This window comes from Notamacropus eugenii, chromosome 5, assembly GCF_028372415.1.
Source record: "Notamacropus eugenii isolate mMacEug1 chromosome 5, mMacEug1.pri_v2, whole genome shotgun sequence".
Classification (NCBI taxonomy): Eukaryota; Metazoa; Chordata; class Mammalia; order Diprotodontia; family Macropodidae; genus Notamacropus; species Notamacropus eugenii.
In genome coordinates, this window is record NC_092876.1 from 438,469,112 (window position 1) to 438,484,405 (window position 15,294).

General features: G+C 37.2%; 1 protein-coding gene across 3 annotated transcripts in view; it reads left to right on the plus strand.

The window, feature by feature from the left end:
* Positions 1–15,294, plus strand: part of CFAP47 (cilia and flagella associated protein 47) — a 917,896-nt gene that overhangs the window by 246,241 nt on the left and 656,361 nt on the right. For all 3 annotated transcript variants that reach the window (XM_072615192.1, XM_072615194.1, XM_072615193.1), the window contains exon 33: positions 12,028–12,220. In XM_072615192.1, coding sequence (XP_072471293.1) covers positions 12,028–12,220 — 193 coding nt within the window. The remainder of the gene's footprint in view (positions 1–12,027; positions 12,221–15,294) is intronic.

The following is a 15,294-nucleotide window of genomic DNA, read 5'->3' on the forward strand; positions in this document are numbered from 1 at the left end:
CAATAGCCAATAGAATAAAATAGCATAAAGTACCATTTATTCTGTTTTTTTTCAACTCAGTGAAGTGGTTAGGAGGACTGGACTTGGAGACTCTTGCCTACTTGTCTGACCCTGGGTAAGTCACTTAACTGCCCTCAGACTCAGTTTTACTGTCTATGAAATGGGTTGTTTTGAGGCTAAAAGGAGACTGAGAATGATTAAACAGGTAGACAGAATCACATCATTATAAATGCCCTTTGTTGATACATTACCATATCATTCCTCCTGTCTATATTATCACTCATTCTCAATCTCCTTTGCTGTATCATCATCCAGATTTTGACCCCTTCTTAATTGAGTATTTCTTAATGCTCTGCCCTGTTTTGCCTACTCTTCTCTCTCTACATTCTCTTTCTTAGTGATCTCACCAGCTCACATGGACTCATCTCTGTGCTGATGATTCCAATGTGTGTGTGTGTGTGTGTATATATATATATATGTATGTATGTATGTATATGTACACATATACACAAATAGATAGTTAGTAAGTGTTGTCTGAGGCCAAATTTGAACTTCTTTCTTCCTTATTGTAATCTTAGTATTCTATCTAGTCTGCCCCTAGCTATGCATGTTAGTGTATCCTTGAGCTTCAATCCTGCAGCATTGATTGCCTATTGGACATTTTAAATTGATGTCTAGAGATATCTCACAGTTAAACTATCCAAAAGAGAACTCATTTTCCCTTTCCACAAACTCTTTTAGGCTTCGTATTCTGGGAAATGCACCACTATTCTTCCAGTTTCTCTGCTTCAAAATTTTGGAATTATCATCAACTGCTGACTCTCCCTCACCCAACATACCCAATCAATTGCCAGATCTTGCTATACTTCTTACTTCCACAAATCTCTTGCATTTGCCCCCTTTGCTCTTCTCACATATCTCCCACCTTAGTTCAACATTTCCTGTCTAGATTAGTGCAACTGCCTCTTAACTGTTCTCTCTGCTTCAAGTCTTTTCCTGTTTCAGTCCAAGCTCCATGCTGCTGCTAAAGTGAATTTTCCTAAGCATACTTCCAACCATGCCACCCTCCTCTTCAGTCAACTTCAGTGGCTTCTTATTACCTCTAGAATCAAATATAAGCTCCTTGGTTTAGCTTATAAAACCCTTGACAGCATGGTGCTAGTTTATCTTTCCAGGCTCATTGTACATTATATCTCCTCCTGTACTCTCTCATCTGAACAAACCGGGCTCCCTCACACCATAACTTTAAATTTTTGTCTCTGTAACTTTTGCACTGTCTGTTTCCAATGCCTGAAACCACCCTGTCTCATTTCTGGCTCAAGTAATCTCTGTCTTCTTCAAGAGCCAGAGCAAATACTAACTTCTACATGAATCCTTTTCTAATCCCCTCAACTGCAAGTACCCCCCTTAAATTACATTTTACTTGTGTATATTCATAGATGTTCTTGTTTTGTTCCCTTGTTAGAAAGTAAGTTCTGTGTGAATTGGGTTGTTTCATTCTTTGCGCCTATATTTCCACTTCCTGGAATATAGTAGGTGTTTTAATGAGTAATTATCAATCAATTGATTATTTTATTGAATGCTACTTTCAAGCAACCTTCCCCTGAAGAAATTTTGGGATGCTCTGTATGAAGAGGAAAGGGAAAAATAAATTTAAAGAGGTGGTTATAGAAGGGCAGAGCCCAGATAGCAGAGGAAAGGCGGGGACTCATCTGAGCTCTCCCAAATTCCCATCCAAACATCTTTAAATAATTCCTCAAATCAGATTCTGTAACAGCAAACCCCACAAAAGATGAATTGAAACAATTTTTCAGCCCAAGACAGGAAAGGCGTATCATACTGGAATAAAAGAACAGGCTGCGCCTGCACAGGGACAGGCACAGCTACATCCACAGGAAACCAGCAGCAGGTCTCGGGGGTAACTGAATTGGAGGTGACAGTGGCTGGCTTCAGGGCTCTCAGCCCAACACTTAAATGGAGTCAAACAACTAAAAGGGATGAGGAGAACCTAGGGGTCCCTTTACTAGCACTGGGTGTAGGGCTCTATAGCATTGCCCATGGTTAGATCCGGGTTGGAGTCCTGAATTGTAGTCCCTGCAAGAGGAGGAACATTAGCACACCAGAGTTCATAGCCTCAGGGGAGCTGGGATCATGGTCAAAGTTCCAGGGAAGAAAAGAGTGCCCAAAGACCAAAGCACAGGCTAGGAGGGTAGAAAACACCCCTCTTCTTAGATTGTACCATTTTGGAAGAACCGAAAGCATATAGACCCCCCAGAATTAGCTCTGAAAACAACTGCACACAAAACCTGAAACTTGGGACAATGTACCCTTCATCTTGGAAACAGAGTCTAACTTTAATATAAAGATAAAAGGGGGGGCGGAGCCAAGATGATGGAGTAGAAAGGCATACATATACTAGCTCTTCCCATACAGCCCATAAAATACCTGTAAAGAAGGACTCTCAACAAATTCCAGAGCAGCAAAAGTGGAGAACAACAGAGTGGAGGAGATTTCTAGCCCAGGGTTACCTGAAAGGCTGACAGGAAACGTCTGTCACACTGGGCTGAGCAGAGTCCAGCCCAGCCTTGGCCGTGTGGTGCAGCTCTGAGAGGAGGACATGAGCAGGCCTCGGGGATGGAATCCCCAGTCACAGTAGCAGTGGTTCACAGATCCCTCAACCCACAGGCACCAAAGGTCAGTGACAGGGGTTTTTTAGCTGACTGAGAAGGGAGAAGGGCCTTCCCATAGCTCCAGCCTCAGGCAAAAGCCACAGAGGCCACATTGGGCAGGTGTCAGCAGTTCTCACAGCAGCCCCTACAGCAGCCCACATCCATTGTTGGATCGTGAAACCTCTGGGGGCACTGAGCAGCTGATTCTTACCTCAGCCTTGTATAAAGGCCGTGTAGCAACTGATCTTTATCTCACACTGAATGGCTGCCCTGCCCCTGCAGCTTATCTGAATCTCAGCCCCCAGTGCTAGCTTGGTGGAACTGGAGGAGAGGTGGTTGTGAAGAGGAAATTCTACTAAGATTCTGGGCACAAAAGTTTCTTCTTGCTCCCAGACCCGTGTACACACTTGATTGTGCCACCTAGGAGGAACTGAGATCTTACAGATCCCCAGAGTATACCCCACTCTTGACAAAGGACCCAAAAGTCAAGTAACTGGTTGGGAAAATGCCAAAAAAAGGGAAAAAAATAAGACCATGGAAGGTTACTTTCTTGGTGAACAGATATCTTCTCTCATCCTTTCAGATGAGGAAGAACAATGCTTACCATCAGGGAAAGACATAAAAGTCAAGGCTTCTGTATCCCAAACATCCAAAATAAATATTCAATGGTCTCAGGCCATGGAAGAGCTCAAAAAGGATTTTGAAAATCAAGTAAGAGAGGTGGAGGAAAAATTGGGAAGAGAAATACAAAAAAATCATGAAAAGCAGGTCAGCAACTTGCTAAAGGAGACCTTAAAAATGATGAAGAAAATAACACCTTTGAAAATAGGCTAGCTCAATTGGCAAAAGAGGTTCAAAAAGCCAATGAGGAGAAGAAGGTTTTAAAAAGCAGAATTAGCCAAATGGAAAAGGAAGTTCAAAAGCTCACTGAAGAAAATAGTTCTTTCAAAATTAGAATGGCACAGATGGAGGCTAATGACTTTATGAGAAACCAAGAAATCACAAAACAAAACCAAAAGAATGAAAAAATGGAAGATAATGTGAAATATCTCATTGGAAAAGCAACTGACCTGAAGAATAGATCCAGGAGAGACAATTTAAAAATTACGGGACTACCTGAAAGCCATGACCAAAAAAAGAGCCTAGACATCATCTTTCATAAAACTATCAAGGAAAATTGCTCTGATATTCTAGAGCCAGGGGGCAAAATAAATATTGAAAGAATCCACTGATCACCTCCTGAAAGAGATCCAAAAAGAGAAACTCCTAGGAACATTATAGTCAAATTCCAGAGTCAGGTCAAGGAGAAAATATTGCAAGCAGCTAGAAAGAAACAATTTGAGTATTGTGGAAATACAATCAGGATAACACAAGATCTAGCAACTTCAACATTAAGGGATCAAAGGGTGTGGAAAATGATATTCCTGAAATCAAAAGAACTAGGACTAAAACCAAGAATCACTTACCCAGCAAAAGTGAGTATAATACTTCAGGGGAAAAATTGTCTTTCAATGAAATAGAGGACTTTCAAGTATTATTGATGAAAAGACCAGAGCTGAAAAGAAAATTTGACTTTCAAACACAAGAATGAAGAGAAGTATGAAAAGGTAAACAGGAAAGAGAAATCATAAGGGACTTACTAAAGTTGAACTGTTTATATTCCTACATTAAAAGACAATATTTGTAATTCTTGAAACTTTTTCAATATCTGGGTAGTTGATGGGATTACACACACACACACACACACACACACACACACACACACACACACATACAGAGAGAGAGAGAGAGAGCACACAGGGTGAGTTGAATAGGATGAGATCATATCTAAAAAAATGAAATTAAGGCGTGAAAGAGGAATATATTGGGAGGAGAAGGGGAGAAATGGAATGGGGTAAATTCTCTCTCGTAAAAGACGCAAGTAAAGACTTTTTGGTGGAAGGTAAAAGGGGGGAGATGAGAGAGGAAACATGAAGCTTACTCTCATCACATTCACTCAAGGAAGGAATAAAATGCACACTTATTTTGATATGGACACCTATCTTACAATACAGGAAAGTGGGGTAGAAGGGGATAAACAGGGTGGTTGGGGGATAATGGAAGGGAGGGCAATGGGAGGAGGGAGCAATTAGAAGTCAGCACTCTTGGGGAGGGACAAGGTCAACAGAGAGATGGGGGGCAGGATAAGATGGAGGGAAATACAGTTAGTTTTACACAACATGGCTATTATGGAAGTCATTTGCAAAACTACCCATATATGGCCTATATTGAATTGCTTGCCTTCCCAAAGGGGATGGGTGGGAAGGGAGGAAGGAAGAGAAGTTGGAACTGAAAGTTTTAGGAACAACTATTGAGAATTGTTCTTGCATATAACTGGGAAATAAGAAATACAGGTAGTGGGGTATAGAAACTTATCTTGCCTTAGAAGACAAAAGAGAAGATGTGGATAAGGGAAGGGAGGGATGTTAGAAGGGAGGGCTGATTGGTGATAGGGGTAATTAGAATGCTCAGAGTTTTGGGATGGGGGGAGGGGAGAGATGGGGAGAAAATTTGGAACTCAAAATTTTGTGTAAATGAATGTTGAAAAGTTAAATAATAATAATGATAATAATAACAACAATAATAATATAAAGATAAAAGTCAGGAAATAGGTAGGAAAAATGAGCAATCAACAAAAAAGATCCTAACCATGGAAAGTTACTATGGTGGATGGAGTTATGTGTGGCAGTGGACAGAGATCCTGGGCAAGTCACTTAACTTGATTACCTCCACAGGGAGAAAAAAAGGAGAAAGTTACTACAATGATAGGCAAGACCAAAACATAAATTCAGAAAAAGACAACAAAATCAAAGCTGCTACGTGAAAAGTCTCAGAATAGGATGTGAATTGATCTCAGGTCCAAAAACATTCTTTGTAAAGCTCTAAAAGGATTTTTAAAATCAAATAAGGTAGGTTGAGGAAAATTGGGAAAAGAAATGGGAATGACATAAGAAAATCATGAAAAAAAGAGTCAGCAGCTTGACAAAGGAACCACAAAAATACTGAATAAAAAAACACCTTACAAGACAGAATAGACCAAATGGTAAAAGAGGAACAAAATCCATTGAAGGGAAGAATGCTTTAAAAAGCAGAATTGGCCAAATGGAAAAAGAGATATACAAAAATTCACTGAAGAAAGAACTCCTTAAAAAGAATAATTGACCAAATTGAAAAGGAGGTACAAAAAAAGGAAGATAACTCTTTAAAAATTGTAATTGGCCAAATGGAAGGTAATGACTCCATGAGACATCAAGAAGCAATAAAACAAGATACAAACAATGCAAATTAGAAGAAAATGTGAAATATCTCGTTGGAAAAGCAAAATCAGAAAATAGATTGAGGAGAGAGAATTTAAGGATTATAAGACTACCTGGAATCCTTGATATAAACAGAGCCTAGGCATTATCTTTTAAAAATTTATCAGCAAAAACTTCTCTGATATTTTGGAACCAGAGGGTAAAGTGGAAATTGAAAAAATCTGCTGACTACCTCCTAAAAGAGATCTTAATATGAAAACTCTCAGGAATATTACAGTCAAATTCCAGTTTCTATGTCAAGAAGAAAATATTGCAAGCAGTCAAAAAAGAAACAATTCAGATATGGTGGAGTCACAGTCAGGATAACACAAGAATTAACAGCTTCTGTATTAAAGGATTGGGGAGTTTGGAATATGATATTTCAGGGGGCAAAGGAGTTAAGATTACAACCCCAAATCACCTACATGGCAAAACTTAGTATAATCCTTCAGGGAGGAAAATTGGATATTCAATGACATAGAAGACTTTCAAGCATTCTGGATGAAAAGACCAGAATTGAATAGAAAATTTGACTTTCAAGAATGAGACTCAAGTGAAACATAAAGTAAACATGAAAGGTAAATCATAAGGAATTCAGTAAAGTTAAAACATTACATTCCTACATGGGAAGATGATACTTGTAACTCCTATGAACTTTCTTATTATTAAGGTAGTTACAAAGACTATAGAGAGTACAGGTCTGAACTGGATATAATGGGATGATATAAAAATAAAATTAAAGGGTGAGAAAGGGGAATGAACTGGGAGAAGGAAGAAGGGAGGGGTAGAATGGGGTAAAGTTTCTCACATAGAAGAAGTATCAAACAGCTTTTACAGTGAAGAGGAAAATGCAGTGGAGGATGAAAGAACTCTCATTAGAATTGACTCCAAGAGGAAATAGTATGTATACTCAGTTGGGCATAGAAACCTATCTTACCCTACAGAAAAGTAAGAGGGGAAGGAATAAGAGAAAGGAGGAGAGCTAATAGAAGAGAGGTGAACTGGGGGAGGTAAAAATCAGAAACAAGACACTTTTGAGGATGAACAGTGTGAAAGGAGAGAGAAATGGGGGAAAATAGGAGAGGGAAATAGTAATCATAACTGTGAAAAAAATTACAGCAAATTTCTCTGATAAAGGTCTCATTTGTCAAATACATAGTGGATAGAGTCAAATTTATATAAATAAGAGCTATTCCCCAATTGGTAAATGGTAAAAGGAAATAAGTTTTTAGACAAAGTAAGCAAAGCTATCTATAGTCATAGAGAAATGCACTAAATTACTATTGATTAGAGAAATACAAATTAAAACAACTTTGAGGTACCACACCCACACAGAGATTGGCTAATATGAGACTAAAAGAAAGTGATAAATATTGGAGGGAATGTGGGAAAATTGAGAGACTAATGGACTGTTAATGGAATTGTGAACTTAGTCCACCATTTTGTAGAGCAATTTTGAATTATGGCCAAAGGGCATAGAAGTGTACATATGCTCTGTACATATGTACATATGCTCTGACCAAGCAATACCACTACTAGGTCTCTAACCCAAGGAAACAGAACAAAAGGGAAAAGTAGCTATATATACAAAATATTTACAGCAGGTCTTTTGTGGTGATAAAGAATTGGAAATTGGAGGGATCTGCATCAATTGGGAATGGATGAACAAGTTGTGATATGTGATTGTGATGCAATACTATTGTGCTAAAAGCATGATGAACCCAGAATGACCTACATAAACCGATGCAAAGTGAAGTGAGTAGAACCAGGAGAACGGTGTAGACAGTAATGGCAATGTTATGCAATGATCAGTTATGATTGATTTTGATATTCTCAGCAATGCAATGATCTAAGATAATTCTGAAGGACTTAAGATGAAAAATACTATTCATTTTCGGAGAAAAAACTGATGGAGGGAGAGAATTTAGAACTCATACAAAAATGTTAATTTCTTTACATTAATTAGGGAAAAATAAAGAATTAATTTTTCAAAGAACTGGTTGCACAAAGTGTGAGCTTTTCAGTTCAGTGTTAAAAAAAACAGTAGAGTATAAAATGGTACATGCTACTTCCTTCTGCTTCACAGGACTGATGTGCACAGTAAAACTGCTTGTGATGTACAATTAGAAATATCTCTTTCCATGTTACCCCATCATCCATAACAAAATATTGGATGTGGTAGATGGAGACCACAACTGAACAGTTATTAAAGGGATAAAAGATATCATAAGAGATTATTGAAAATACCCTGCTGTAATCTAGGGATATTATGTCATTGGCATTATTGATCTATTTTAAAATCTTATCAGTAAAAGGATAAGTAGTTAGTTTGGCATAGCTTGTTCTTGGGAACCCATCATAGTTTTGTACTGATCACTTTCTAATGGAAATGCACACAATCCCATCTCTTTTAAAATACATTTTAGAATTCCTTGACCTCTGATATTCTGACATTGTCAGTCTTCATCATGGGTACTCTCTCCACCTCACTGATCTGCTTCTCTTTCCTCGATGAAGGAATTTCCAGAGAAATTTGCAAAACATGCTCATTTCACTCACTACCAATTTATGGAATAATCTTGGCTGAGTCCTTGCTACTGCTTTATAAACTTTTTCTCCTTTCCCCAAACTCTCAGTCAAATTTTACCTTTTTCATACTTAATTACGATGATTTACTTTCTTTAATAAAGAGATTGAGGCCATAAAAGGTGAGCTCCCTAAGTTTCCTTCCTCCTTTCTGCCATATTTTCTCCCTTATTACTTACATTCTTTTCCTCATCAATCAAAAGGCATTTGATAAACAACTACTGTGTGTCAAGGACTGTGCTGAGAACATAGAATTCAACAATCACTAACCTCAATGACTTTATAACTTATTTGAGGAGACAATATATGTGAATAAAAATGAGGTGTCCATCCACTCTCTTGGCTGATGACTTCATACTTTGCTGAGAAAGTAGAGGTTACTAAGGAAATTGATCTTTATGGAGTCTTGTAGGCACAACTCTCCACCTTAGCCACCAGGAAAAGACAAAATTGGGAAGTAGTTCTCCATCTGGAGATTTAAATAGAAATGATTTAATTAGCTTTGCAAAAGTAAGTTGTCTGAGAGCTTTCCAAACCAATGGAACTCTGATGAAGAGCTAAAGACTTTCTCATTACCAGTTAGGTTTCCCAAGTTTATAACATTCATCCTTAAGACATCCTGCCTCCTCTGTTAGCTAAATGAGCCCCCATAGATGAAGACCTGGCTCTTTAAGAATAATATTTTGCTTTATTTGCCAACAACTTTACCCATTATGTGAAGGGAATCTGCACTTACATGTTAGTGGCCATTTATCTAGTAACATACACATTGTAAGTTTTCGTGGGGAGGGAGTCCTGGCAATTACTCTCAGTGGCACGAGCATGAATGATATGTCTGGCATGTGAGAGAGCCTTAAGAGGCTGGGTGGATTACATCTTCCTTTGCATTTATTGCATTTATATTTATTACATGGCTGTGGCCTTGACCCTGGCTAAATGATCTAGTATCTGGAGAGAATAGGACTAGGCAATCCAAGATTCTCCTCTTTTGTATGAAGATCAATGAAGGAACTTTGCTGATGTCATAAAGATGACTTAAACTGAAGTTACTTAGCCTAGAGAAGCAAAGGCTATGTGAAGATGGGCCATGAACCTGACTTTAAATATCTGAACAATCACCAAATAGAAAAGTAGTTATAATTATTCACCTTGGCCCTAGGTGGCAAAAATGAAAATCAGTGGATAGGCAGTTGCAAAGAAGAACATCTAGGCTCACAAAAAGAGAAATTTTCCTAAAGGTTAATCATTTTCAAGAATGGAATTGGCTGCCTCAGCAGCTGTTGGGTTCTTCCTCATTACAGGGCTTCCAAAAAAGACTGGGCAGTTACTTGTTGGCTGTGTTGTAGAGAGAAAGTTTATTCATGTATTATTTGCATAGATACCCTCTGAAACCTCTTTTGATTCTGAGTATCTATAGTGGTATGATTCTGTTGGCTGCAAGATTTTTGGAATCTGCCCATCATTCTCCTACGCCTTCATCCTAGCTAGGTTTCTAATCCTCCTCTGCTTTTTCTATATGCTGAGAACCCAGTCATCTCTTGACTGTGCATATCTGACTTAAGTTCCTTATAAGATAAAAAGAGTAGACAAATACTGGTTCCTAATTCACCTTATTAAATCCTTCAGAATGAATAAGGAAATTGGAATCAATAATATTTGAAGTTTTTTTATTTCATTGCTAATAAAGAATAAACAGGTTTATAATGACAACCCACATATACAGACATATGGAAAGCCTCTTTCTGAAAAATAGAAACTTTAATGAAAAAAGGGGAAAATTAATAAATACATGAGTGAATGACAATGCCTTATTTAAGTATTTACTATGTATTTAGCATTGTGCTAAGCACTTGGGATACAATTATTAAAGCAAAGACAATCATTGCCCTCAAGTAGTTTTAATTCTAATAGGAAAAAACACTCTGGGAAAGTCATATAAAGGGAGGGGCACCTAGGTCTGGAAACTTACAGAGATGGTAAGTAGGGGAAAAGTGGAGAAAATTGGCTTCTGCACAGCTAAAAGAGATTTCATAGCATCTTAAAATCCATGCATTTATGTGCAAGGAGGGGCTCTGTCAAAGAACCTATTTACTTTTATTTTCCACACAAGATTTTTTGGTCTAAACCCAGGCATTCAGTTACTATTCCTAAATTCTAAGTCATCAAATTAGGCCATCTTTTGTCTTAATTCTTACCTAACCCCTGGTTATTGAAAAGACATTGTTACAGACAAACTAAGGCCTGGGAAAGACCTTAACTTCCAAAGGCCAAGATCACCCACTTCATCCCAGGCCATCACCAGTTGTCTTGACTTATGTCTTGCCCAATGGAATTCGATGACTCTGGAAGACAGCGTGAAGTTTATGACTCTGTTACAGCTTAGCCTCACTTTAATCTAATTCATGTGCAAGTCAAGACATGACCCTTGGGATGTCATTGGTCTTCTTTGAGATCAAGGATCAAACAGCAACAGCAACAGTAGAATTGAAGCATCAGTCTAGAAGGGACAGGCATGCTGAGAACCATAGTGAGGAAAGATGACCTATCATTAAGAGAGCTGACAGAATAACTGTTTTTAAAAACAGGCTTAGTGATTTAGGCTTAGTGATTTGAGCTATCCAGAAATGTGATATGTCTCAGGAGGTAGTGGGTTTCTTCTCTTTCAGGGTCTTTGAACAAAGGCTAAATGATCATTTTGGGGCCACATTACATAGAGCATTTTTTATTCTATCTTAGATATGTATTAAACTAGATGTCCACAGAAGTCTCTTGTAACTCTGCTCACCTGAAAGTCAAAGAATTATGGAATTTGGTTAAAAATGTGTATTTCTTACTCAATCTCTGCTAATCTTTACCACTTTTGTTTAGAGGTTCCTTTCAGAAAAAAGAAAGTCTGTACCTTTGGGTCTATCTTTATAATCAACGATTTTTTTTTCTTTTGATAAAAGAAACTTACATACTACTCTTATTTACGAAGTCAGAAAATAATGATCTGAGTAAACATTAACATTGTACAATTTCTGGACTCTTCCTTTAATATAAAATGTAATTTCCCTGTGGACTAAAGTTATCTTAGGATTCCTGATGCTCTTGTCAAATACAAAAATTGATAGTGAATTCTTTTTCACCGGAGGTCTACATACAGTGTAGCCAGTCACTTTCTGGGGATATTGTACATATTGTGTTATTCTTTAGACAGGAGATGGACTAGATTGCTCTAAGATCACTTCCAACTTTCAGACTGTATGACTCTGAGTCTGTCAAGTTCCTCCACTTGTCTTCAGAGAAGGCACATTTATCTATGCCACAATGATTGTTTCCTCTCCTTATGAATAAATAAACCCCATAGTTACTCAGCTTCTTTTCAAATATTTTTTTCCATCTTGTCACCATGTACAAATTTTGTGAAAATTGTATTTTTTCTCTCATAATCTCAGGTGCTTGTTCTTTCTCGGATAGTACCATTGAGTAGCAGTAACATGCCTACCACAAACATTGAGAATACTCCAAAGATCAACCCAAACTTTTTGTCTAGTAATGTATACTCTAAACCTGAAAGGACCCTACTTAGTTGGATGAATACAAATTATGAGAATACCAGATGCAAGATATGGAACAACTGTGATAAAGGTGAGCTTATTACATATATACACTTATATACAAATGTAAATAAGTACACATGCATATATACACATAAATATGTGTATGCTTATATACACATACGTTCATCTAACAATGTCATAAAGATACTTGTCTGTCTTTATATTTTGCTAAACATGAGCTCTAGTTTCTTTTCAAATATTGGCCTGTCATTGTATCCCATATATACACGTACATTTGTTTAGTCAATTACTTATGTCATGTAGCAGAGAAAATCAGTTGAATGAAAACTAAGACTTCTCTCTCTAATCATCTCTGTTTTGGGAGCCAGATGGCATCAGTTTTAGTTGTGGTTCCTTAACAAAGTAGCTGTATGATTTTACAAGTCACTTTCTCAATTTTCTCATCTATTAAATGGAGATCATGACAGTTGTCTTGGCTATCCTAGCGAATGATTATGAATATTGAATGAAACTACGTGAACGTGAGTCCTTTCAAAACTAATGCTTTATGTAAATATAAGGTATTATTAATTAAAGTTACAATTTTTTATTTGGGACATACAAATACAGATTTTACAAGTATACTTAATAATCATAAAAACTGGTTTTGTTTAAATTTGTGCTTTTATATTCTACTAAGTTTACTGAGACAGATTTGAGACATAATCAGAAAACAGTATAATATATGCTATTGTTGTATCTATAGTTAAAATTATTTAACCCAAAATGGCTGCAAGTCAAGACTAAAGTGGAGGGAGGGTTGGTACATATTTTTTGTTCATAGTTGATTGTGCACTCAATGCAGTCACTGAGGCTGAGATACAACAAAGTATGGACTGATTCTCTGCTGCTTGTGTTAATTTTGGCCTGATGATCAATGTCAAGAAAAGAGAGGTTCTCCATCAGCTAGCACCACTCTATCCATATGTGGAACTGTAGGTTATAGCAAATGGAAAAATATCGAATGCTGTGCATAAGTTCACTTACCTTGAGATTATGCTTTCTAGAGATGTACGTGTAAGATGATGGGGTTCACTCAGGCATTGCCAGAGTTAGTAAGTGTTTAGGAGGCTCTGAAGAAAAGGGAGAGAAGAGATATTAGACTACCTGCCAAGCTGAAGTTCTAGAGAGGGGACTTCATTGTATGCCTGTGAAACTTGGACAGTCTATCAGAGCAATGCTAGGAAACTATATTGCTTCCGCTTGAAGTGTCTAAATGCAAAGATTCTAAAGGTCACCTGGCAGGATAAGGTACTGGACCCCAAAGTCCTTTCTCAAACTGTCAAGCACTCTAGTTCTACTGCACAGAAAACAGCTCCCATGGGCTGGTTACATTGTTTAGATGCTGCACATATATTTGCCTAAAAGACTATTTTACAGGGAACTCACATCAGGCAAATGTTCACATGAAAGTCAAAGTGATACAAGAACACTCAAATTCTCTCTGAAAAATGCTGAAACAGATTGTGTGACATGGGAGACACTGGCAAAGAACCATTCAGCATGATGTGTCCACATCAAAGAAGGCGGTGTGCTATATGAGTCAAGCAGAATTGCAGTAGCTCAAAAGAAACCATGATGCATAAATTTAGCTATCTTGACTCCAAATATTCATGTGGACTATTTGTGCTCAACCTGTGGTAGAACCTCATGAGCTCCTACAGGTATAATCAACCACAGTCAGACACACTGTACCTTGACTCCAGCATAGTGATGTCATTTTAGTCCTCTTAGAGAATGAAGAACACCAACCACTGAACGTAACTCAGTAATACCTGATGGATTTTGGCGGTGTTTTCATTAAACACAACATACTGAGACAAGTAGTTACTTGCTTTGAGCACCATCACAGGGGCTAATTTATCTCCTGGCTAGCCCTAGACACATGGATCTATCTTATAAAGATAAAATTGAAATCATCTCCAAGAATCTTAGGTATCATTCTACCTGGGCAAAATTCAACCCTAATTCAACCAACCAAAATTCAACCTCAAATTTCTACTGCAAGTCAAATGAAAAGATCCCATAGTCTCTAGGGTGAAGCAGCAAGGAAGATGTTCATGCCTTTTTTTAAAATTTAATATTTTATTTTCCCCCAAATATATGTAAAAATAAGTTTTAACATTCATTTTTAAAAAAATTTTTGAATTCCAAATTCTCTGCCTTTCTCTCCTGTCTCCCCTGTCCCCTGCCACTGAGAAGGCAAGTAATTTGATCTAGGTTATACATGTGCAATCATGCAAAACATATTTCCATGTTAGTTATGTTATAAAGGAAAATACAGAGAAAAATCCCCAAGAAAAATAAAGAAAGTAAAGAAAAAGTGTGCTTTGATCTGCATTCAGACTATCATTTCTTTCTCAGGAGATGGATTGTATTTTTCATCTTGAGTCCTTCAGAATTGTCTTGGATCATTGTATTGTTGAGAATAGCAAAGCCATTCACAATTCATAATTGTACAATACTGGTGTTACTGTGTATAATGTTCTGGTTCTGCTCATTTCACTTTGCATCAGTTAGTACAAGTCTTTTTATTTTTTAAGAGCATCCTGCTCATCGTTTCTTATAGCACAACAGTATTCCATCACAATTATATACAACTTATTGAGTCATTCCCCAAATGACAGACATCTCAGTAACCAATTCTTTGCCAATACTAAAGGAACTGCTATAAAATGTTTGTATGTTCAGGACCTTTTCCTTTTTCAAAAAAGTATCTTTGGGATATGGAACTAGTAGTGGTATTGCTTGGTCAAAGGGTATATATGGTTTTATAGTCCTTTGGGTATAGTTCTAAATTGCTCTCCAGAATGGTTGAATTAGTATACAACTTCACCAATAGTGCATTAGTGTTATAATTTTCCTACATCCTCTCCAACACTTGTAATTTTCCTTTTATGTCATATTAGCTAGTCTGATATGTGTATGGTGACACCTCAGAGTTGTTTTAATTTTCATTTCTCTAGTCAATGAATCTAGAGAATTTTTTTTTACATGACAAGAATTAGCCTTGATTATTTCATCTGAAACTGCCTATATCCTTTGGCCATTTATAAATTACAGAATGACTTTTAGTCCCATAAATTTGATTCAGTTCTCTAT